This window comes from Lepidothrix coronata, unplaced genomic scaffold (genome assembly GCF_001604755.1).
Source record: "Lepidothrix coronata isolate B3197 unplaced genomic scaffold, Lepidothrix_coronata-1.0 Scaffold102, whole genome shotgun sequence".
Classification (NCBI taxonomy): domain Eukaryota; kingdom Metazoa; phylum Chordata; class Aves; order Passeriformes; family Pipridae; genus Lepidothrix; species Lepidothrix coronata.
In genome coordinates, this window is record NW_016690282.1 from 1,250,649 (window position 1) to 1,275,432 (window position 24,784).

The 24,784-nt window shown below is 41.0% G+C and overlaps 2 protein-coding genes across 6 annotated transcripts in view; both read right to left on the bottom strand.

Annotated features, from left to right (window-relative positions):
* Nucleotides 1-1,501: 1,501 nt before the first annotated feature.
* On the bottom strand, nt 1,502-16,394 carry CSF2RB (colony stimulating factor 2 receptor beta common subunit). Of its 4 annotated transcripts, XM_017823474.1 has the most exons (14): nt 16,264-16,392; nt 15,169-15,299; nt 13,598-13,727; nt 11,423-11,607; nt 10,945-11,093; nt 9,734-9,905; nt 9,517-9,649; nt 9,256-9,416; nt 8,227-8,372; nt 7,951-8,125; nt 6,841-6,931; nt 6,488-6,557; nt 5,251-5,354; nt 1,502-4,973 (listed from the first exon to the last, which is right to left on the bottom strand). In XM_017823474.1, exons 2-14 carry the CDS (start codon nt 15,236-15,238, stop codon nt 3,776-3,778), a joined length of 2,784 nt encoding a protein of 927 aa, XP_017678963.1. In that variant the 5' UTR covers nt 15,239-15,299; nt 16,264-16,392; the 3' UTR covers nt 1,502-3,775. The 4 variants fall into 4 exon arrangements, with proteins under 4 accessions (XP_017678963.1, XP_017678962.1, XP_017678961.1 ...); XM_017823473.1 differs by having other exon boundaries at nt 9,517-9,905; nt 16,146-16,394; XM_017823472.1 differs by having other exon boundaries at nt 9,517-9,905; nt 15,169-15,521; nt 16,146-16,394.
* A 1,412-nt stretch (nt 16,395-17,806) lies between these two features.
* Nucleotides 17,807-24,784, bottom strand: part of NCF4 (neutrophil cytosolic factor 4) — a 56,904-nt gene continuing 49,926 nt past the window's right edge. For both annotated transcript variants that reach the window (XM_017823381.1, XM_017823380.1), the window contains 7 exons: nt 23,317-23,444; nt 22,265-22,322; nt 20,600-20,698; nt 19,731-19,861; nt 19,572-19,637; nt 18,569-18,793; nt 17,807-18,193 (listed from right to left, as the gene is read on the bottom strand). In XM_017823381.1, the coding sequence (XP_017678870.1) occupies nt 18,184-18,193; nt 18,569-18,793; nt 19,572-19,637; nt 19,731-19,861; nt 20,600-20,698; nt 22,265-22,322; nt 23,317-23,444 (717 nt within the window). In that variant the 3' untranslated portion in view covers nt 17,807-18,183. The remainder of the gene's footprint in view (nt 18,194-18,568; nt 18,794-19,571; nt 19,638-19,730; nt 19,862-20,599; nt 20,699-22,264; nt 22,323-23,316; nt 23,445-24,784) is intronic.

Below are 24,784 nucleotides of genomic sequence, written 5' to 3' on the forward strand. Positions count from 1 at the left end.
TATCTTCCTATACTACAGTCTCTGCTGCAAGTAGAAGGGAGAAAAAGGGTGTCTTTAGATGCTGAAACAACACCATGAATCTCTCATGAACCTGCAGTGAATGAAATAAACTTGAAAATGTGTGTCAACATCTTATATGCGTCTGAATGCTGCAGGACAAACAGCTTAGAAGATGAAAAAGTACTCATCTCAAAACTTTGCAGTGTATGTGCATGCTGTGAACCAGGAGCCAGAAAATTTTGAAAAGGAGAATAGGAAAACCTACCCAGTTGTTTCAGACAGCTTTAGAACTCCTTCTCTAGACAAACAAATTATCCTTCAAGAAGGAGGACCATATGCTTCTCTATCAAAGAGCTGGAAAGTACAAAACAAATCTGCAGAGGTTTTGAATTAAAGCTAGCTCATGTTGAGTGAGTTTGCAGAGGAGTTTGGGCTCACCCACTGAACATCATGGTGAAACATCTATTGTGTAATATGAGGAGTTGTTAGGATCCAGATTGTAGCATATGGAATCCTGGTAGGCCCTTGAAAAGGCTTGTATAAAGGGCCAAAAGAGGCTCAAGTGCTACTTATTCCCCATGTAGAGAATGTGACACGTTGTGTTTCTTTTCACGGAAATTTCATCTCCAGAGTGAGAGCAGAAGGGAGCAAGCAGAGAGTGAGGAGAAGAGGCAGAGATCATTCAGTGGAGTTCTATGGGAGTAAGGCTGTGTGTACAACGTGCTTGTGAACAAGAAACCAAAAGGACTGCAGGATCAAATAGGTTTGTTTTCCATTCCCCTGTAGAGGTACAGGATTCTATGATTTTATGATTCTCAGAAATTCTCCAGCTGTCATTCCCTGAGGTCTTGGAGGGCTTTCCACTGCAGGTTTCTTTTTCTAGCAAACCATTCAGCTCCATTTTCCTTCCTTACGTAAAAGACAAACCCTGAGATAGCAGAAACAAAACAACAGAGCAGTTCAGCATTGACCTTATTTAGAACCACTGAGAACACAATATACTTCCTCCCCTAATCTCATGCAAATTCAGGTAATATGTTTCTGGTTGATGAAGATTATGATACGGAATAATAAAGTGATTACTTCAGAGCAATGAAAAGAAAAATGTCTACTGCTGAAACACAGGCAGAATCTTTTATGCTTGAGTGGGCAGTGAGGAAAGGGTTGCAATAATCTCATAACTGTATATACACTGCAGTGTAAATAGGGAGCTGTAAAATATGATTTACAGTATTGAATGCTTACCTCTCTTTTTTTGACTATATCAGAAACATCAGTGGCTCATCACACAGATATACAGGCTGTGGGGCTGGAACTACTTAGTGAGAAGCTGTACAGAGAGGGGCATGTCATAATTGGCTCCTGAATCATCACAATGATGATTCCTCTCCTGCATATCAGTGCCTAGCACTGGGAAAGGTAGCAGCAACCTGCTTTTGCACAGTAACTTTGGGGCTTAAGCTAATGATCAGGAAGTTGAAGACCTGGGACTCATGACAGCTTCTAAGTCTTGAATCACCACACCAGGTTACAGTATTGTAAAATGCTTTTTACCACCAGCACTGCACCTGGATCTCATGCAGAAGAGCATGGAGGATTCATAGGATCAGCACCAGAAGAAGTTTATGGAAGTTTTGATTCAGTAACCCAGTAAAAAGTGTATTCCTCTGGCACAGCAGAGCTGTAGATTATGAGCCCTGCTTCCAACATTCATTACAGATTTTATTCAATAATACTTAAATGGATATTGAACAAGGAGTCCCTAGAGCAGAAATTCATTCTGCCCTAAACCGATTGTTATAGTTGCAAAGAAAACCACTGCTCAGTTCCCTTAGTTTGACAATGGCATGTTACTCTGCAAGTTCCAGGCTCCTGAAGTGATCTTCAGACAATAATATCCACTCTGTGGATATTATGTGCTTGTGTCTGTAAATCCTGTCTCCAAATGCCCAGTGAAGTGCAGAGAGACAAAAGGAACAGAGAGCTCTTAGAGTGCTGATGACAATGCAAATGGGCTCCATTCAAAAGCCACTGAGTTGAATAAAAGTTCTCCCACTCACTAATCTTCTTGATTATCAAACCCCAGCAATTCAAGGCCCAGGAAAGTGATGCATATCTAAGATGTGAATCCAGATACAAAATTTACATATGAATTTAAACATCTCCTTTTAGGACACGATTAGAGCACAATCATACAGCCTGGAAGAAATTAATTGTGCCACTCTAGAAAGGCCAAAAAAATATATTGATTACAAAAGGTCTACATTGAAAATCTCTCCAAGTGGTCATCAATATTCTCTATCAGAGGCTATAACTGCGTATATTTTGCTGTCAAATTAAACCAAACTCAATTTGCACACCTTTCAGATTTAAAATCGTATTTCTGAGAATAAAATCCTCAAAAAACAATTCATTTCACTGCAATTTCTGAATCAGCTCTGTCCCATTAACCCAGCAGGAGGAATCAGCTGGCAGAAACACAGAACTCATTATCTCTGTCAAATAACATAGCAAAGTCAGGAGAAAGTGTTCAACCTCAGAGGTGGCATAGCTAACATACAGAATTTTTTGAGGCCTGATCAAACAAGCTAATAGTAATTTTATTGTAACCACAATATTTTAACATATGAAAGGAAATATTTATATGAAGAAATAATATTTTTATTAGTATAGATTTTATATTTGAAAAAAAGAAATTTTTTTTTGAAATGCAAGTCCACCTTCAGGTCTGAAATCAAAGCCTTCTCGCTGGTCACAAAGTCACAGCTCTGAACAAAGGCTCTTTCCTTACACCACTTTCTCTACAGTAAAACTGGGAAAAAATGTCTCCTCTTTCTCAACACATCTTATTACTCAGGAAAAAAAACCCAAAGAATCGATTACACAGTTAAGATTAAGAATATTATGTATAAACAGTCAATGAACTTAAAATAATATGGTATTTTAACACTTATAAATAGAAAAGCTGCAGCAGATTTAAACTTGTGCAGCTTCCCAACATTTCTTGCGTGCCGTTTTCTGTTACCTGCCCCACTCCCTCTCTCTCACTGAACCTTAAGAGTCCTTGGGTTTTCTTTCAGCCATGTTTCTTCTTCCAAATGGTTCTCTACAGCCTACCTTATGTATCCCACTAGCATTACCTTTTTATCCTTAGCATTTGCTGTGATGTACTGTACATTAACATTAAGAAAGCTTTCCTGGACTTCAACATTTTTTTTTTCACATTTTATAGTTACCCTTCTATTACTATCCTGGTTTTTTTTGGGTTTTGGGAGGTTTTTGCCTTAGACAATACCTATTTCATGCTGTAGTGGAAAGGCAGAGATATGAAAGTTCCTTGGTGACTTTTAGATCTATTTTATAAACACATAGAAGTTCAACAAAATTACTCTTAAGAATCTGTTTTCTTTCCAAGGTCTCCAAGCTTGTCTTCTTCTGTTAAGTCTGCATTTCCTGCCATCAGTTTTGCCAGGCAATTTGGTATAATTGCAAGATGATTGTGATCTGTCACAGGATCATAAGGAGGATAAACTGCCCATTGTGGATAAGTCAAAAAGTTTAAAAAACACCAAAGGCAAATACATGTATTTCATGCCAAATTTGTGAAGAGCACTGAGAATGATACTGAGCTACTTCAGGTTTTTCCACATGTTGGACTGGAAGCTTGAAAATGAAACTGGTGGTTTCATTCCTTGGTTTGAAGGTTCATTTTCATCAGACAGTTGCAGCCTCTTTCAGTTATCAGTCTCTTCAGTATTGATTAGTATTTGCCCATTTAACAAATTTCTTTAATCCTCAAAGATTGCTGCCAGGAAAAGTAATCATCTGATTTCAGGATTTTGAAAAGCTGAATAGCCTGCATTTTTGATACATCCTTTTCCCTGCCAGTGATGGAGTCATCATCAGATACAGGCTTCCCAAGTGTTGTCTTGCCCTCAGAAAGTTTCTTGACTTGGTGGTCTTCCTGACCATTATCCATCTTCACACTGGGTTTTAGGCTGTGGAAGCAATAGTCACCAACCTGGCAAAGGAAAACTGGCTCAGTGCTGTCAGGGTTCAACACCACTAAGTTACCCTCTGACAAAGGCTGCTTTCTAGGAAGGCCATTTTCCTTCTGTAAGACAGGCAAAGGAATCTTTGTGGCTTCTGAATGTCCGTTGAGGCCTAAAGGCACAGTAAGATAGTCTCCAAACCTCTCCAGGCGCAATTCAGGAGAAGAGGTTGGTGCCTGACCTGAAACTTGGACCATGACACCAGTTTTCCCAGGAGAAAACTCATGGCAAGAGTGGTCACTGGGGAGCTGGGGCTCCTGTGAGCCACCAGGTGACTCCTCAGCAGTGACAAGTGGAGGATGGGTGGAGGCACTGGCTGATGGCAGTAACAGGCTCTCTGTGGTGATGTACTCCAAGGAACACTGCTGAGGAGATGTGGTACAGCTGAGAGCTTTTGGAGAGCTCTCTTCTTCTGTTTCCATCTTGATGCCTTTCCCACAGACTGGTGGGGCCGATGAGACTTCTTCCTTATCGCTGAGGTGCTGCATCATTTCCTTCTGATCTGTGAGTACGTAGGGCTTTGGAGGACCTGCTCCTGGCTCTTCTTGCCTCTGTGGAGCCTGAGGACAGTCTTCCCTTGGGAGAGTCACATACTGAAGGGAAACTGATTTCTTACGGAGTCCCACCTGGTCCAGTTCCAAGGACTGATGTATATCAGGGTGGGAGGACATCACTGGATTGTACAAGTATGGACCATTGAAAGCAAAGCAAGGGATTGCTGTGTGGGAAGCAATACTTGCATCATCACTGTTTTTCCTTGAAACAGGAAAGGAGTGACCAGCAATCTGACTAGAGCAGAAAACTGGGGCATGCTCTGCCTCATTTAAAGCATGGTATGAGTTCTGTAGGTCCGGTGCAACAAGGGAAACATCTGTCTTTTCAGTCTGCCCTTCAGGGCACTCTGTCAAAGTCTTCGCCTGCCTGAAAGGGGGAAAGTTAAAAGTTGCTCATGAGAGAGATTATTGTGGTAAACATTAAACATAAAACAAGCTTATTTGAAAACACACATAGCTAAACACAGGCTTAGAAAACAATTTTCTTGGAGATGCAGTCTAACCCAGGTAATAAACAATTGTATCCCCTTCTCAAAAGCAACTGGTACAGGCTTTTTAGTGACAGAGCATTTGATTGTATCCTGCCATGATGCAGGGAGTTCTTAGAGGCTATCATCCACAGTGTCACTGTGCTGTTCACTCACCTGTCCAGAACTTGAAGGAAACTAGCCTGCTCCGTCTTCTCTGAAAGGCTGTATTTGTTGAAGTCCAGCTGGTTGCTTGTTGGCCAGTTTCCCAACTGTGCTTTCTAAAAATGAAAAAGCAGACATGACCAAAGAGTAGTGTCTCACTGGCCGTAGAATCAGAAACAGGAACTGTACGTTCCTCATGGACAAAGGTACACTGTGCTGTGTGAAAAACCGGCTGAAGGGCAGGGCCTCAAAGGTTTTAGTGAATGGGGCTACATATGGCTGGTGATCAGTCACCAGCAGTGAACCTCAGAATGCAGTTCTAGGGCCAGTTCAATATATTTATCAATGATCTGGATGCAGGATTTGAAGGCACCATTAGCAAATCTGCTGACAATCCCAAACTGGGAGATGCTGTTGACTCTCTCAAGGGACAAGAGGCCTTGCAGAGGGATCTAGATAGATTGGAGCATTGGACAATCATCAATGGAATGAAATTTAACAAGTCGAAATGCCAGATTCTCCACCTGGAACAGCATAATGCTGGGTACAAGTACAAATTAGGAAAGGAGTAGCTGGAGAGCAGCCCTGCAGAAAGTGTTGGGGGTGCTGGCTCACATCAGTGTGCACCCTGACAGCCAGGAGGGAAAACTCTGTCCTGGGGGTCTTCAAAGATGGCATCATCAGCCAGTCAAAGAGGCAATTATCCTGCTATATTTAGCAATAGTGTGGCCTCACCTTGAGTACTGTGTGAAGTTCTGGGTCCCACAATTTAAGAAGGATTTTAAGGTACTCAAATGCATCCAGAGGAGGACAACAAAGCTGGTAAAAAGGCTACTTTGGAGAAAAGAAGCATGTCAGGCAACCTCACCCCTCTCTATAGCTTTATGAGGAGGGAAAGTCAAGAGGGAGGTGCTGATCTCTTCTGGATATTCAGTGATCAGCATTAGCTAATTAAGCTTGCTAATGACATTGGATTATTTCAGTCAGTTAAAATTTTAAAGTACTGAAAATTTTCTAGCTTGATTTTACATCACAGTGGTGCTGACAAGCGCAGCACAAAGTCTGCTGGTATAAATATAAGAACACTATTACGTTGAGTAGGACCAGCACTTCTCCTAAAAATAATTAATCAGCTAATGAAGATAACTATTCATTGTGGACTAGGAAACAAGAAAGGCTCTTAGGATTTCTGGAAGTCCTGAAAAAGAGAGAGAAATAATGAACCCTTCAAGGTACAGTTCCCTCTTACCCCCACGTAGCTCTGGATCAGGAGACTCTTTCTGGGGTTTGGAATATTTTCCTCCCACGTTTTCTTCTTCCTGCAGCAACAACACAGAGTTTTCAAGATTTGCTTCTCAATGTGACTGCAACCAGAAAAGACTGCACCCCATACACTGTGCTGCTCTGCACAGAGAGGCACCATCAAGGCGATGGCACAGCACCAACTCAACTCTCACCCTTGCACAGACATGGACAAGGCTGCCCACCAAGGTTCATCTCCACATAGACCTCTATCTCATGGCGGACAAGAAGTGCCTTAGCCTTTATGCCACCCACATGGCCAACAGGCTGCTGAATGTCCTAGTTGCAACGCAAGCCTACCTGAGGAAATATTTATAGCTGCAACAAGCAACTATTAGCAAAGTGATGATGAGAGCTGGGAGCATCACTGGGAGAACCACTGGTGGCAGAACTGAAACAGAGAAAAGAGAAATAGGTATCCACCTGTCGAGTGGCCATTTCCCATAACAGGTTTTTCACTCTGGTCACTCTTCACACAGGAAGATCAGGAAAACGCAGGGGTTATGTCAAGAGACAGGATCATAAGGAATACCGTTGGAATACCCTCCAAAGCAGAACAGATCAAACATGGCCTGTACAGCTTACTGACCAAAGGAGTTCATTGTTACCTTTACTGATACATTTTTTAGTTCTTAGTGATGTCAGAGTAAACAATTCATGCTATTAAGAAGATGGTTAGAAACCTCAGTCCATCCTGAACAGGCATGTCTCCAGGCATCTTAGGTCTGCCTGACTCTACAGTTCTGAAGAAATGGGGTCTCAGAGATTTTCTAAGAGCTTTCTCTGCTAACAGCAACAACACCACAGCAATTTCTTCCTGAGTATACTCATCAAAATTTGCCTAACAGTATCACTGCTACAAGTTTCCTCAGAACAAATCATGTCAGATCATATCACTTTGGGCACAAGACTGTATGAGGGCAGATATTCTGCCTCTCAGTCAAGAAACAGCAAAAATATGTAAAGGTTTTATCTCCAGCATACCCTACAGTGTGTTTTACACAACCCTATAGTCACTGTGCAAATATAAAAAACTGATGGCTTATATTCTGTCTTCTTTCAGTCTCAGGCTCTTCAGTCATTGACAGCAGAATGGACTACTGGAACCAGGAAACAAGAATGATCTTTTGGGCAGGATCTCTGTTTCATTTTCCATGTCGAAAACTTTATGGTTAGTTGTACTCACCTTATGAAGGCAAGTATGAAAGAAGCTTTAAAGGTCATTCACCTTATTCACTGGCATTGATGTACTGCAAGGATGCAGGCAGAGAAGCTGCCTTAAGTGACTCCAGATAACTCATGGCTGCACCTCACTCCAACCTCAGCTGAGAGCATATATTTTTCTCAAGAGGCATTTCAGCCATTAACAGTCCATGCAAACCTTACAAAAGCAGCCTGCATGAAAAGTACCGTTCTCAGTCTTCCAGGTGAACTCCTCGCTCCATTCACTCCAAGGCCCCTCATAATCCAGGGGCGTATTCACCCTTGCGCGCATTTTCCCCCTATATTCTGTAGATGCTGCCAGCATCTGCAGAGTGAAGATGAAAGGAGGTTCGTCATTGCTGATACTTAACTTCTGGAGAGTCTGGAAAGAGGAAATAAGCACAAATGACAAGGTAAGAAGAAGTTTCTTTCCATTTGTCCAGCAAAGAAATATCCAGGACTCCTGCACTTTGTGAAAGTTACCTTTTCATATTGGTTGTTTTCCCAGTATTCAACTTGATATCTCTGTGTTATGAAGTTGTATCCCATAGTGTGTTTTACCCATCTCAGTTCATACTCTTGGTTCTCTGTTGCTTTTACTGACACGTTTGCAGGCGGCAGCACCTGAACTGGAACACATGGAATGTCTCAGGGCAACCTACTGGGCCACTGGAAAAAGTGATTCATTTTTTCCCCACTGCAAATTACTTCCAGAGACTGAAAACATGGTTGTTTTGTGCAATACAAGAAGTCTCAGCTTTTTAACATTTCTTAATTCTCTACATCTTCATTTTCTACTCAAATACAATAAACCAATAGACCACTAAATAACAGAAAATCCATACCCATGAATGTTGACAGCACTCCCTGGGTACAGGGAGGTAGTGAAGCAATAGGTAAAACATCGTTACTGGTCCACCACATTTCCAGAGATTTTCATCTCTCTTGGAGCTACCTCCTGATATTTTCACCCTCTGCAAGGAGCTCTCCCATCTTTAGTCTGCAAAAAATAGCTCAAATACCTCCAGATACATGTAGGCAGAAATGATCCATCTGGTGCACCTCACTGGGCAGAGGATTCCTACCTCATAGAGTATTCCAGGGGCCAAGGCACAAACCCCCAAGAGCTCCACTGGCTTCTTGAGAAATCACATAGTGACACACGCCCCACAAACACCTCTCACTACAGCTCCCTGTCACCTGGGACACTCTTGAAGGTCAATCACAGAGAAGTCAGCAGGGTGAAAATCACTCATTGATAAGCTCTGGGTTACAACCTGAATTTCTGCACAGCAGTTTCTGTCACCATCACCTTCCTCAGAGTGCCACTGAGGAACTCCACACTTACATCCCAGAGCTTTGACCTGACACAGTTCCTTTCTTTGTCAGTAATTGATTCTTCTCCCTACTCCCTTTTCTTCCTTGCCACTGTCTTCAGCCCCAGTTGCTCAGACAGGCATCTCTCCAAGAAAGAAAGAAAGAGAAGAAGGAAGAAACAACACAGTAACTAACTGTTCTTGTAGCTTTCAATCAGTTTCTCTTCCGTCTTGGCCCGGACAGACACATTGTACTGGCTCTGGCTGCTGGAATTGCTAACAAGGATCTCACAGCTCTGCACCACATATGGGATGTGGGGCAAAGTCTTCTCATGCACAGGAGAGCATTCCTCTTCTCTGAGGGGAAAAAAAGAGGCTGAACTGAGATCAGGGAATGGGGCAGAGCAGAAACCCCATGGGAGAGGCACAGACATGCTGCCATGGGCAGAGCACGTACTCTGATGATGGAGTGGCCCTGAAGAACAAGCCAAAGAGGACAGAGGTGGTGATCGCTTTCTTCACTTCCCAGCTGCAGGTCAGACGATCTCCACCATTGAAGAGGCAGCGAAAGTTCCTGGGCTGAAGGCCACCTTCAGAGAAACAAGTGACAGGAAAGGTCTGGCTTCTCAGCCAGAGCTTCCCACCCTGCACAGCCCCTCTCCATCCTATACTACCTTCGGGGGTCTTCCATGACGCCTCCATGCTCCACTCACTGTACTGCCCAGAGAAGCCACTGGCCTGCCCCGGTCTGGCTCGCACACGGGCAATGTAGCTGCTCCCTGGGACAAGGTCCTCACGGCTGAGATTGCAGTGAGTGGTGTTGGAGAGCAAGAGTGAGGCGGCTCCCTGTTGTCGGGGGATAAAAGGGAATGGAAGGGAGGGAGGAAATTGGGGAGTTGGGGAATGGAGAAGAGGGGTGGAGGGGGGAAGGAGTGAGAGGATGTGACTGCCAGCTGGCATCTCTCAACAGTCCCACACATGCAGTGGTCCATGTCCATGCTGCCATGCAGTGGTCCTTACTCCCATATTAGAGGGGCTTCAGCATGCATGCTGCCAGCATGGCACAGGAAGGCTGAGGCACAGGCACTCTCAGGCACAATCTCTCCCAACAAGTAGGCCAACTCCTGCAGCTTGCAGAGTCCTGACTGTGTTCACCTCCATCTACACATGTTCATAACTCTCAGTGCAGAATTATGTGGGAATCTGGACAGGATACTTCCCTTAAAAACTAAAGATTAAGCTGACAGATACAGAAGAGAAACATATGAAGATCCATGGAAACAATAGAGCAAAGGATATGGACTCCTAAAAACTAAAAATTAAAAAACAAACAAACAAACAACCAAAAAAACCCAACAAAACAAAACAACAAAAAAATAAAAACAAAAAAAAACTAAAAAAAAATCCCCAACAACACAACCAACCAAACAAACAAACCAAAACAAAACAAAAAAACAAACAACAAAAAACTCCACCAAAAAACTCCAAAACATATCTTTCTCTATGGGGGAGCAACTTCAAATGTATTTTGCCATTTTCCCCTCATGAACCCACAGCCTCCTGTTGGAACATGATTTAATTCAATTTGGGAGGGATTCAGGGCAAAATCAATTCCAACTCAAAACCCAAGCACAGCATCCCTTTTTGTTTTTTTTCAGTGGAGAAGAGAGCTTTACTTTCAGTTCACGACAAATGATATTTCACTGGGCAAGTCACTTGCAAATAGAAAGAGAGCCCCTTCTACCTGACCCAAAAAAACATTTTTTGCATCTTCTTAGTACCTGAGAATGGAAAGGCCATTAATTCACACAACTTTTAGCACAGACTTTCAATTGCCCAAAATGGCGCAGCCCAACCCAGGACAGCTCAGCTCCTCCACTCTTACCTCCCAGGACTCCCATTCCCGCTTGTAAGTGACTTCATACTCCAGTGCATTGCCCAGCATTTGGCTTTCATCAGCTGTTTTCCAGGTCAGTGAGAAGTCTCCTGATGTCATCAAGCTGACTGAGAGGTTCTGAGGTGGAAGGGGCTGAACTGGAAGGTGTTGGTACAACATATGAGTAGAGATAGTGAGGGAAGAACACAAAGAGGGCAAGAGAACATCTAGGTAAGCTTCCCCATTTCCAGAGTATGTTATCCCTGCCACACTAAGTATCTTCTGCTTGACTAGCTCCTGAGATGATACCAGGTCCAGCTGCTCCCAGAAACTTGCCTTTTCCTCTCCCTGACCCACCCTTTCAATGTGGACCTCTTTGGCAGTTTTCATGATGGAAGTGGAATTCAGTTCTTGGCTGAATGGCAAATACAGTCCCAAAGATCCTTAAAATTCATTGGAAAATGAGAATTTGGTATTTAAGTCTTACCATTTTGGAAAAGATCAACATTTAGTTCTGCTTGAAGCATCTTGTTAGGTTTGAAGCCATAAATATCTTCTACACCCATTCCAAAATAGTCTGTAGAGTTGCGACAAACCCAGCGCACATACACATCAGGAGTCTCATGTAAGTCATTTTCTGTCTGGCGTTTGCAATACATCTCCTTGTTCTCCCTGTGTATAAAGTCATCTATAAAGATCTGATCTGGAGACCTACAGTTAACACAAAATTAAATACTTGAAACCAATTTCATCCCATTCTGTTGTTATAATTTACTAAGGCACTTATATCCTCTTCTCACCATATCTATTAGTCCTGTTTTGTATCAGTTGACATGACAAATATTTTTAACACCACGATTTTTGTCAAATGCCTCCCCATTTCAAAGTTGTACAGCAGAATGCTACATTTTAGTACCAGTCTGTTATTGTTACTTTTTAGCCTAGCTCTATGTAATCTCATATTTTAGGTGAGAAATAGTATGATGAAAATTAATGTCATGTAAATGCACCTTTTACTCAAAGTGAAAGGCAGTAAAGTTCTGATGATCCTTAGCTTATTGAAGACATTCGTTTTGCAGTCCCAAAAAGACACTTAAAAAAAAATTGTCCAACCAAAATGTACTTCTGTATCCTTTGTAGTTCTGTTCTGACAAGGGACCTCAAACATTCATTAAAGAGTTCATCCAAAATGTTAATCATTCTTTCAGATCGCCTTTCTCCAGGCCAAGGAACATCATGAAAATTAGAAACAGTATTTTAAACTAGGCAGGAGAGGGAAATATTTGTGTGTTTGCAGTAGCCTTAGCTGCTGGAGAGAAGTGTTGCTTTTTTTTGTACTCTGGAATATTTTTGTGCTTGTGGCTTCATGCCCAGTATATTATATTGTTCCAGTTCAGATGAGAAATATTAACTTGCAAATATTTAAGGCCAAATGCTGTCTTCCAGGATAAGATGGAGTCTTCTAGCCAACTATATGTCAGCAAGCATTATTCAGCACTATTGCTAGTTTTAAAAGTTGAGTATTAGCAAGGAAACCAGGGAAATTGCTGAAATATGGGTGGGACTGACCATACATGTGCATAACCTTAAACAAAAGAGTAAACCCAAAGGTTGTGAAGTCCTAAAGATATTTCTGTCTACTCACCATTACCCTATAGTTTGGGATTTAATCAACTGTTCTTCATCTATGAGCCGATGGTGTTTAATTGCTGGCTGTTTTGATTTCAGCTGTGTGATTGTCCATGTTTAATACTCACTCATCTGATGAGTTCAGTCATGTTTCATGATCCACACATTCCATCAAGTAACAATGTTGCAGAGAATCCTCCAAAAGTCCAAATAACTTTATATCATCTTTTCCCAGAAGCCTTAACTTCAAGGTCCTGTTCCAAAGTTCTTCTACTGATCTCAGTTGCTTTTAGATCTATTAATTCTCTCTTGTTTGCAATAAAATTAAGAGTTCTTTCTCTTTACTTTCCTTCCTGTATTCCCATACTCTAAATCATTTTCTTCTCAGCCATCCATCTTTGCCTTCCTCTCTCCCCTAACTATTCCTCCCTTCTGTCCTTTCTTACCCTCACAATCGATCCAGTCTGATGATTCGGTTCCCTTTTCAAAAGGAAACAGATGTAACAGAGAGATACTGTCATAAACACACCAGTATCTCTGGGAGGAAAACCGATAGCACAGATGAACTTACCAGTCTTCTCTATCTCACAAACACAGAGTCTATACATGTTGCTCAGAAGTGATCAAAACCACATTCTCAGTGATGCTTCTAAATTGACAAAATGACACGGGGAATGCCTTCTTCCTTTTGGGTTTTATAAAAACTGTCCTTTATGCTCACATTTTTCTGACACCATCTTCTGCCCTCCATTATTAGCATCCTATATGCCCCTTCTTATTTCTAATCTATTATCTCACAACAAAATCATGGAAAATAATTGTAAAGGTGAAAAAACTAACTCCACTAGCATGGCCTATTCATTATTCCCTTCCTAAATGAGGCCTCAGAAGCAGGTACAACTTTTGTTTTAACCCAATGACAGAAAGAGGTGGGCATGTTTTCTTAAAATCTGCCTGCTGGTCTCTAGGATTCCAAGTTATGGCCAGTTTCCCTTTGGTCTTTTATCCAGCTCAGCACATTATAGGTACTTACATTATAACATCATCCCTGTGGTAAAGAATCATACCAACAAGGTCATGAGCATCCGAATGCTCCATCCATGTGCAGGTGACCTGTGAGTTGTAGTCATTCAAGCAGCTCAAGCTTTTCATAGGGATGCTCTCTGAGAAAGGAATTCAGGCAAAAAAAAAAAAGGATGCAGTGACTACAAACGTAAATAGTGAAAGACAGTAGGAGTACAAAACAGGTAAGGCACTGATAACAGTACTCTCCTCTTGCCACCAGAAAATTATAGAATTGTAGGATGGTTTGGATTGGAAGGGACACCAAAGATCATCAAGTTCCAACCCCCCTGCCATGGACAGGGACACCTTCCACTAGGCCAGGTTGCTCAGAGCCCTGAACTTGGCCCCGAACACCTCCAGGGATTGGGCACAGTTCGATGAAAATATGTACAGTTGTGGCCATTCTGCACATCTCTACAATACACAAGTCTCCAAACCAAGCTATAACTACCCACAGTTGAGATCTTTGTGCCTGCAAGGAATATAATTCCAGCCAAGGTATCACTTTCACAACACTGATTATTTCCAAGGATTAGTAGACACCATGGACAGCAGGCACATAGCAATCATTTCGTCTTTGTTGTGTTGGTGTATAGACTTCTTTGCCACTAACTTCCTAGTAAACATTATGATGTTAGAAAGGTATATTTAAAAGTGAGATGCTCTGAGAATAGTCTTGTTATGACTCAGAATAATGCCCAAACTAATTTATTGGAACTAGATTCATGATCCAGAAACAGCCAGACCGCTCGTGAGAGATTTTTTTTTTAAGTTCACAATTGTTAAGTTGGAAAATACAGACTTGCCTCTAGCACATGCACTAGGAGGCAAGTTGCTTTCTTATCCTGCTTTATTTTCTCTGAAGGTAATATCTGTGCTGTGCTATTGGGATGTTGCAGCTTCAGATGACAAAGATATCAGTGTGCATACATGAGTGTGCTCCCTCAAGTAGTTTTTCATGATGAGAGCTACTATCAGCTTATTTAAGGGGCTTTTTAGGGGTAAAGAGTAGCTCTCATTGCATGAGAAAGGAAAGATATTAAACTCAGAAACACAAGCAATGGATATGGCAGATGGTCTCTTTATCTGTCAGCAATTCCACGGGAAGAAAATCAGGTCATCTGGATGTTGCTCTTGGTAGCCCCCACCACCCTGTCTTGTGTCTGTCCACATGACTACACTCCTGTACAGTTCCCCTGGAATTATGCAGCCCTTCATTTTCCTGTTTTCACTAATTATCAGGGTCTACTCCTTCTTTCCATTCACTCATTATCCAGTCAGCTTATTTATCTCATCCATTTATCCAGTATTTCGCCTGTCCTTACCACCAACATACAACTGATTTGTCTGCACATGCACCTGCTACACACTAGTTTTAATCACGATGTCTGTTCTCCTATAGTAGAAAAGATGGTATAGAAGGAAGCAGAAAAGCAGGCAAAAAATGAGGAAGATCATTAGTTGAAAGAAGCAAACAGATACAAAAAGAAAGGCAATGAAGGAAGGAAAGATAAAAGAGAATATAAATTTGAATCTCACCTCGAATGGCTTGAACACTGAAGACCAAATACAGGTTCAGCAGCAGGATGAAAATCTCTTTCGTGTTCATACTGTACTTTGCCTGCAGGCTTGATCCTAATTCAGATCATAGTCTTCTGCTTACTGTAGAGCTGCTTGTTTTCATTTCACATAAAGAGAAGTAAAACTGAATGTGGGAACTTCTTTTATATTTGTGTTGGAGTGGCATTCAGAAAGAACTTCTACCAAGCATTTATTGTAGGACAAAATTCATGTCTTCTTGTTGTGTGAGCTTGCAATACAAGCAAAGAATGAAGCGAATGCACATTTGCAGGAATTCTGTCAGCTGAGTAGCAACAAGAAACATTCCTGATCTGTGAAGAGAACTCAGCCTTCAAATTTATTCATCCTTCTCCTCTTTATGCTCAAAGCCTTCCTAATGAGCCACTACAGTGTTCTGTTTCTTACCCTTCCTCAAAAATATGATCTCCAGCCACATAATTCCTGGGAGCTATAGTGGTTGAATTTCCATATTCATTCACTTTCAGATTTTTCATCAACATGCTACTTTTCTAGCTGCTCCTCAAACAATTTGCAAATTGTACGCATAATACCAAAGAAACTATTTTCTTTGGTGATTGTAGAGAGTGAGAGTAGATTGAGCAGTTCCAAGACCACGGACCACACCGTTCATACTGGAATTCAAGTCCTTTTGGCCATTTCTCATTGCTCTCTCAAAAGCATAATGCACTCACCTACTTAAGTACATTACAGATCTGAGACTTTTTTCTACTTTAGGGAAGCATGGAAAAACTCCTTTTAAATTCCTATTGACTTTCAGACTCTTGAACATCAATTCCTTATGCAAGAAACAACTGGCTGAGCCAATGATATTGAATAGTCATTACAGCTAAGGAATCCCTTAGTCACTCACAAGCCTTTGTATGAGGGCAGACTCTGCCATTTTGCTTCCCCCAGAAAGGAAACCATTCCCTTACCTGGACCCAGAGATGTCTGTGAGGCAGATCATTCAACCTGATGGGTGAATCTCCCTGTCCAGCCTGCCCCCACAGCACCAGAATCCTCTGATGCAGAAACCAGCAACCCCACACTTGCCTAGAACTGGAGACAGAGGGTATCAACCAAGCACAGGATTTTCTTGGCAAGTAAGTCTTCAAAATAAATGCTGCATCTTCCGTGCATCAGAAATGCCACTTTCAGAGAAGCAGACCCCACCCCTTCAAGGGAAGTCTATGCAATTTCTTGTAAAATAGGAAGTTTGTAGTTCCTATTTTAGCCCCCAGAGTATGCACTTAAATGGCACTAAGGGAAGGGAGGGAAAGGAAGTTTGTCAATCTGCGTGTTAGCAATTACCAGATCATGGGACTAATGTATTTTAAGAAAAAGAAAGGATTGACTGCAGCAGAAGTAAGGAAGACAAAGAAAGAATTTCTGGTTTTCACTCCAGTGATGTTTCTTGCTTTAATCTAGACTAGACAATCTTCATGGCAGGGATCACACTGGACTTTCATTTGTACGTCTATATTGGGGACTAGTGAACTACCTTTATTTCTGTAACCCTTTAATTTGAGCAATATTTCTAAAAGCAAGTTTTACCTATTTCAACAACAATTAATAAGTGCTAGAGTACATAGAAGAAACAAAAGAAAATTGATGAGAAGAGTTGATCTGAAGTTATCCTACAACCAAGGCAGCCATGCTCTTTTGATCCAACTTTAAAATTTAGGCCAGTAGCCTTCAATAATAAGATCTCTAGGAAAGTTAGGTAGCCATAGGGAAAACATACACTCACGTTTTTGCTCTGGAGGGTAAACTATGGAAGACTGAGCCCCCAGATACAGAATATAACTGCTGGAGTCTGTCTATCCTGCACTGATACATACTACACCTCCTCTAAATTCCTGGAGAACTGACCAAAACCACAGTTAGCTCAGTTACGCTCTCACCAGAACTGCAGCAATAAACAAGGGGAAAAAAGTATAATGTGAATAAGAGAAACATGCAGAGCAAGATGAAGAACATGAGAATATCTGAGGAAACTGTGTGTCAGGAGGTGTCTATATAAAACCTGCAGACAAGAAGGGGAATATGTGACTTTGCTGGATGGGCAGAATTTACTTTGTATGGAGTATAAAGGCAGAGAGGAATTATCCTGCTCTGATTTTCAGAGGCCAGTATGTTTATTTCTTCCCCCACCCTTAGAAAAGAGGTTTCTTTTTTCCCAACAGACATTTTCCCTCCCTCCCCTTCCTCTCTGAAAATGTTCCTCCGTTTTCAGACATACATGCTGCGTTGCTGTTTACATCACAGGATCTAGCTGTAAGTGAAAATCTTCAGATGTCATTTGCTCTGTTAAACTCCAGGAACAGGTAACAAGTAATCCTGCACACCAGAAGCTTTGCAGACCATGCATGCCATTAGGTTTCAAACTTACAATATATTTTCTTATGTATCACAACATGTAAGATCACTGACATTATCATTGCATATTGCTTCATCTCCTTTCTAAACTGTAATGTCTTTGAAGCAGGAAGTTACATTTTGTAATAGTTCAGTAAAATAATGTCAACCAAATCCCCCCCCAAAAAAAAACCACTTTTAAATAAAAATTGATAAACTCATATTTAACTTTATTTGTTGAAGAATCTGATACAGTAATTTCTTGTTAGTTCTCCTTTGAAATGAAGTGTCTGAAAGCAGAAGATAGACAGAGAATAAACTCCTGTTTGAATAGTCATCATGCATGTTTTCCCAGAATGCAGAAATAAGTAGTCTGTACAATTACGAAAAGGTCTATGAGGAACACCACAGGTGTACTAAGTTTGATTCAAAAAATTCAATATATTGGGCAGTGGAAAGAAGAAAGCTAAGGTGGGCTGCAGTTTCTTCACTGAAGTACAAAAAAGTTTTCTTGATCTTTCTAGAAGAAACTCTGAATGCCTGGTCAGACTCCAACATGACAGAAATAATTATGCACTGGCACACAAATGATCATATCAGCAAATGAAGAGAAAATTATGGCAATCTAGAAAAAAAAGAAAAGTTTATGAAGGCATTCTGGACAAATAATTAGCTCTGGGAGTGAGTATAGAGATTAGAGCAGGTCTTGGGACTCTGGCCATCTCTATTGCAAGCTAACACTGACTTGCTTTGTGAATATGGCCAGTGATTTTATTTCTCTATTCCTCTCCTTCTCTGGTCTCTATGTAGATGTCTCTTGCAGAGGAGTGCTAAAAAGCTGTAGAAGCTAAGTACAGATTTTACATTGAAAGGTAACATATTACTAAAAATTACTCTTTTCAAGGTCACTTCAAAGCCATATTAAAGGAAACTGCTTGAATAGAGGGATTATTAAAGGACTGTATAGCTACCTACTGGAATATATCTATATAGCACTTACATTGCTCCTACTATTTGAGTAGCATCTATTCCTGGACTGGTGTTGTAGACACCCAAGTCATCTTTGTGAGTGATGTGCAACTTCCAAGGAAAAAAGTGCTTCTCAGAGGGCCTTGTCCTGCTCTGAGATACCATGAGTTCAACATCCTCATCGGAGAGCAACCGGATCAGATCCCCGTCAAGGTCCCGATAATTCAAAGCAATGTCATCTTGGTCAAACTCCCGCCTGGTAGAAAAGGAATGGATTGATCCCCAGAAATCAAGGAATGCCTGGGCGGTGCTACATGATGAACAACATACTGACAATCTAATTAACTCTGCTAAAAGCCACATAAAGTCTTGCATGTGTTGGCATTCTTGATACAGCTAGTACTGGAAATTATACAGCCACATTCGTGCTGCGCTGTGTTTAAGCTAAGAAATCTATCAGAACCAAGAACCTTTTACAGTAACACCACATAAATGGGACAGTTAATCTGTATGTTTGATAAAATTCCCATACAAAAAATGTTGACTGTAGTTACTACCCACTTTTGCCTACTTACAGTTGCTTTTTTTCTGAGAAGTGTAAGAGTATTAGCATAGGTGTTCTATTACTAATATTTGATGTTCTAAAGTGTTGATATTCAACACTAGATCAAGTTAGTTTAACACTAGTTTAGCAGGTGTTAGAAGGTGGAGTCCTGCATCCTGAAGAAGTGTATTAGACAAAAGATGTTTTCAAGGAGTCATTGCTCTGACCTTAGAACAAAAATGGAAACTTCTACACAGCATAAGTGAATCGGAAGTGTGGGTCATTCCATACTTATTGACAATCCCAAGGAAGATAGGTGTTTGCACAGATGGCCCTAGGCCAAGTGAAAGTACAACTTCTTCAAGACATTTGAAAAGTATTTCACACCCAAAACCTGGTGATGACCAAGTAGAATGTGAAAAATCTAGGACTGGCATAAGCTTGACAAATGTTTAAGTATTAAATATACAACTAACTGCTTGCATTGTACCTCATCAATTCCATGAGATCTTTGAATGATGGAATGCTGCTCAGATCCTCTTCCACTGAGATATCCCTGTAATCAGAACAAATCTATTCATTACATATCATGAAAAGAGAATTATTGGTGCTTTTTCAGCAATAATCTGGAATACTATTTTCTTATTACCTGATAGTGCTCACAGTCTCACTGTGGTAATAACAGCGGACTTTATTGACTGTGTCTTCCTGCTGTGGTAAATCTTTTATGATCTTCACAAAAGCACGTGGGAAAATCCCAGTGGCATCATTAGCAGTTCCCTGGAATGATGGGAAATATTAGAATCAAGAAAACCACGCCATTTTGGCCACATGCATAGGTTCTGGAATTCAATTAATTTCCACAGAAACAACAATAAGAATTTTTCTACTATAATCCAGAAAAGAAAGGCTATGGAAGTGACCTGATGGCATCCCTACAAAAAGATTATACAATTGCATAGTCAAATACCAGGCAGGAGAGTGAAACAGCGTGTAAAAAATGAAAGTCAGATGGTTAGCAAGGAAGGCTGTGGTGTTTGAGCAAGCAGAGATATCATATCAGCAAACACGCAGTATGTTCTCCTCATCCTCTTTCAGAAGACTGCTGCATTACCCAAGTTCTCTCTAATCAGGCTGACGTGTGTTGTGGTATGAAGCATGAAGCATGCAGCAACTCACCCTGAGGCAAAAAACCAATTAATCACTGAAATGGAGTTTCCATCTCCTTTCTGTGGCCTTTCTGTGTTCTAATCACTTCCAAAGAATTTAAGAACATTCCAGCAGAAAAAAATGCAACTGAAAACTAAGTCTGGAGGGCAGAAAATTTGTAAGCTAAAAACCATCAAGGAACAAAGCAATTACAAATTTGGAATCAAGGATTTATTCTTGACAGTAAGACCTGATGGTGGTAGAGTTTCTCCTTGAAAGGAGGAGACAGGTCACAAGGATTAGGAGAACCCTTTCTACTCATATATGTCAAGCTATGCTAATAATTCAGTATTGCTCTTGCAGTCTTACCTCCAACCAGTCTTTATTTACTCTGCTGAGTAGGTAGATCAAGTCTCCCTTCTTGAAGCTGAGTTCCAGTTTATTGGTTCCAGGAAAATCAAACAGTGCCTAAGGAAAGTAATAATATTGAAATTACTAATTCACAGAATTACAAAAGTAAATCTTTTTTTCTGTTCTGTACTTGAGGTGAAAGCATAAAGCAGCAAGATAGTGTGCATTTTGTCATCACAGAACTATTTCTGGGATAAGGTCACATATATTTGACCATAGTCTGCAGTTCTCACAATTTCTTCTCCTACTCAACACACACAAAAATGCTTTGAAGAAATAGTGAAAGCACTAGGATAAACATGGCCCTGAGAGAACTGCACGCTAGGATTCTTAAAGCAACAGAACCCTGAGCACCAGAGAAATAAATATAAATAAGCTGAAAACACTTAAGAGCAAATAAGACAACAGAGCTGAAGACAACTGACAGCTTGAAATCCTGAGAATTGAAGAGATATTTCTGGTTGCAGCTTTACAACTTTTAGATTCGCTGCAAAATATCATAAAAAACCTTAAAAAATTGCAGAAGTGTTGTGTCCTAATTTCAGAGTAAGTAACTGCTGCTCTTACATCTAGCTTTCAGGTCTATATGCTGAACTGAGAGATCTGGGGAAGCCTGGGAAATTGACATATAGTTAAAATGGAACTTAGATGTCCTCTTCAGGGGGAAAAAAAAAAAGGAAGTACATGCTACCATCCTAACAAACTGTTCTTGGATAATTAATGTTGCTGAGTTACAAAAATGCACAGCTCCCCCATTGTCCTTAGAGAACATGATTGCAATTTAAACACCCTTAGAGGAACAAAAACAAAAAGGTGTTCTCTGTTCTGTGTTGAGATAGTTCTTTCAGTCTTATTAATGCCAAAGTTCTCCCAACAATAAAAATAAAAGACAATGGCTACTGCTGTGCTCGTAGATCATATGTCTATTTAATAGCTCTTTCAAAAGCTTTTTTTACCTCTTGAAAAGTTTTGGTAGGTATAATCAATATTAATAAATTCATAGATAAAACCCAAGAGGCATGACTGTTCCAAGACCTGTCACTGTCAGTGTGAAAACCAAAACCAACAAACCTCAAAGCATTTGATGGCTTTTTTTAATCTTACATAGCAAAGTTCCAGGAAGGAAGACGATGCTCAGACAAGTACTGGTTACAAAGCAGTCCCATGTGCTTAATACTGAGACAACATACCACAAAAGACAAGGGTATAGGCACTTTTCAGTAGAACACTTGTGCTACAGAAAATACTGAGATGCCTCACCTGCAAAGCTTTTAAACATATGCTGAAGTCAATGAAGCTGAAGCTTGTGCTTGTTATAAATTTAATTTATGATTATCACTATGAAAATAGGCACCATTTGGCAGCAAGCTGTACATGTCTCATTTTTGAATGTCCTGTCATTCTGACTTCACAATGGACCTTCTTACTACTCAAGTGATGAGGAACAAAACACTTCTTTCCATCCTTTGTTTCACTCCCTGTTGTTAAAATCAATTGTTTTTCTCTGTTGATTTCACTTTCTTCCCCCAGGTTCTAATTGGAAAAGGCAACTTGATGGATGAGGTACCAAAGTAAAACAGAGTTTAATCTCCTATCCTGTGACAGGTTGTGCAGAGTACTCACCTCAGCCCGCGGAGCTGCTGTGCGGTCAAAAATAGGTACTTGATGTGAAATGCTTTTACTGCAAAGAAAGGGGACAGCAGGGAGATAAACATGCCTTTCTAGTCATAAAAAATGCTACACAATCAGTAGTACAATGTCTGCATTTTTACTATTTAAGAGGCAGGCAAGCCATAGACCACTGGAGAAACTGCATGAAAATGAATCTGTGTGCAGCACTGAAGTAAAAAAATATGGATGCAACAACATTGCCCTAGTTCCCTCAGTTTCAGTTCAGAGTAGCAGCAATCTGATGGTGTCTTCTGTTGAGAACAGATGGAATTTTCAATACAGTCAGTATCCTGGACTTCCACAGCACTGCTCAGCCCCCCTACTCTGCCTTCTGGGCATCTCTGTTTCTAGCATTTATGGCATTTAGTTCAAACTCTGTCATCATACACACATGCAATTTCTGCAGTGTTTGAGGCAAGTGAAAAGGAAGCGGGTCCATCTTTGCTATGCTGAAAGGAGAATTAATTTATTTGAAGGGTAATGAAGTATGGCATCTACTTAACAGCTCTGCAAAGGGGTGTCAATGTTGCTATGTAGGACAGGTCCCTGTTTAGACAAAGGACAGAAACAAATTAAATATTCAGTTTCATTTAGTGTCTGAACCAGATCTCACTGAATTCATTGCCAAAACTCACATTGACACACATTGACTTCAGTGGTGCAAGTCTATGTCATTAAGCTTGGCCTGTATATTCTGCACATTATAATAGAGATTACCATTAAAGAAATACAGGCAGATAGAACTGGACAGTATTTTTTAAAAGCAAGCTATACTCCCCTTTTGGAATTTTCCTGTAATGCAAGTACCACATCCACTTTAAAAATCTGAGATTACTGAAAAGAAGAAATACTCTGTGTTCACTCTACCACAAAGATCCTCATATTGGGAATTCATGGATTCACATGGGAAACACAGTGGTGACCCTCATCTCTCTCTCTCCCTCCCAAAACTGGACAGCATCTTTTACATCAAGAAATGCTGAAAAAACATGTCAATCACTTACACTCGGCGTGTCCGAGGGCGAAGCCGTCTCAGTCTGTGAGGCACCTGCTCGCTATCGAAGGTTGAGTGGTAGAAGAACAGTCGTACATCTTCATCCATCAACACCCAAGCAGGGAGGCAGAGTAGGTTCTGTGCCAAGAGCAAGGAGGAAGCAGAGTGTAGCAGTGGGAGAGACCAATTCTCTATTTATTTACATGCAACAAATATGCCTCTCTGACCTACAGGATCATGAAGGATATTCATTACTGCCAGAAATCTCTCTCCTCTCCCTTCTCACTCAGCAGGACACAGCTGAACAGCTGACAGTTTCTCTTCTTTACTCCTGGAGTTGGCCAATGTATTGCTTCACTCTTTTTGTACCTGATTTACTGCAGGAGTAAATTGTTTTTTGTGTTTCCCTTCAGAACATGAGTGACTGTGGAAAGAAGGCAATCTTAAGTCATGTAAGCCTTGGCCAGTGTTTCAAGCTTTTAGTGATTTAAAGTCAGGTCTTCAGTTAACCTGCACACAAAGAATTTCTGTCCTTGATGTTTACTGGATGCATCTTCACTGTAGAGCAGGTATAACCAGAAGCCCACCTGTCCTGACTCTGACTGTGACAGAGCCAGTTTTCTTCTTAGTAGCTGGTACAGTGCTGTGTGTTGGATTTAGCACGAGAATGATGTTGGTAACACACTGCTGTTTTAGTTGCTTCTAACCAGTGGCTTACTAAACCAAGGACTTTTCAGTTTCCATGCTCGGCTAGTGAGGAGCTGCACAAGAAGCCAGGAGGGACCATGGCCAGGACAGCTGATCCGAATTGGCCAAAGGGGTATTCCATGCCATAGAATGCCCAGTATATAAACTGTGAGGAGTTGGCTTGGAGCCACTGGTCACTGCTCAGAGGACTGGCTGGGTATCAGTCAGCAGCTGGTGAGCAGTTGTATTGTGCATCACTTGTTTAGTTTTTTCTTTAGTTTTATTTCTCTCTGTCTTTTTCATTATCTCCCTTTAAATTACAATTATTAGGATTATATTTTACTTTACCTCAATTATTAAACTTTTCTTATCTCAACCCACGGGTTTCACCTTTTTCTGATTCTCCTCCCTATTCTGTTACAGGAGTGAGTGAGTGGCTGCACGGTATTTAGTTGGTGGGCAAGGTTAAAACACAACCCACACACCATTCTCCCAGTCTTTTAGACATACATACAAATTCTGTATTCATGCAGTACCTGGAGATTCACCGTTTCCTCATACATCTTGGGCTGGGAGATTTTTTGCTAAGGGTATCTATCTGTACACGAAGGGAGTGAGTGAGCCTCTGTGAACAGTGTACTCCAGCAGATCCTACAGTCTGAACAATCTGGGGAAGAGGACTGCAGGTTGTACCACAGTGTGTGCACTGTGTATTCAGAAAAATCAATACAGAGAGAAGCAGATACCTAGGACTGTAACAGTACTGTCTCTCTTAGCTGATTTCAAGGGGT

Excerpts from the sequence above, each read along its gene's own strand:
- CSF2RB (XM_017823473.1), bottom strand. The coding sequence starts at position 15,238 with ATGAACACGAAAGAGATTTTCATCCTGCTGCTGAACCTGTATTTGGTC. Across the intron at positions 8,126-8,226 it reads AAAACAACCAATATGAAAAG|ACTCTCCAGAAGTTAAGTAT; the intron begins GTAACTTTCACA and ends TCCTCTTTCCAG. Across the intron at positions 4,974-5,250 it reads TTCCTTCAAGTTCTGGACAG|GCAGGCGAAGACTTTGACAG; the intron begins GTGAGTGAACAG and ends TCCCCCTTTCAG.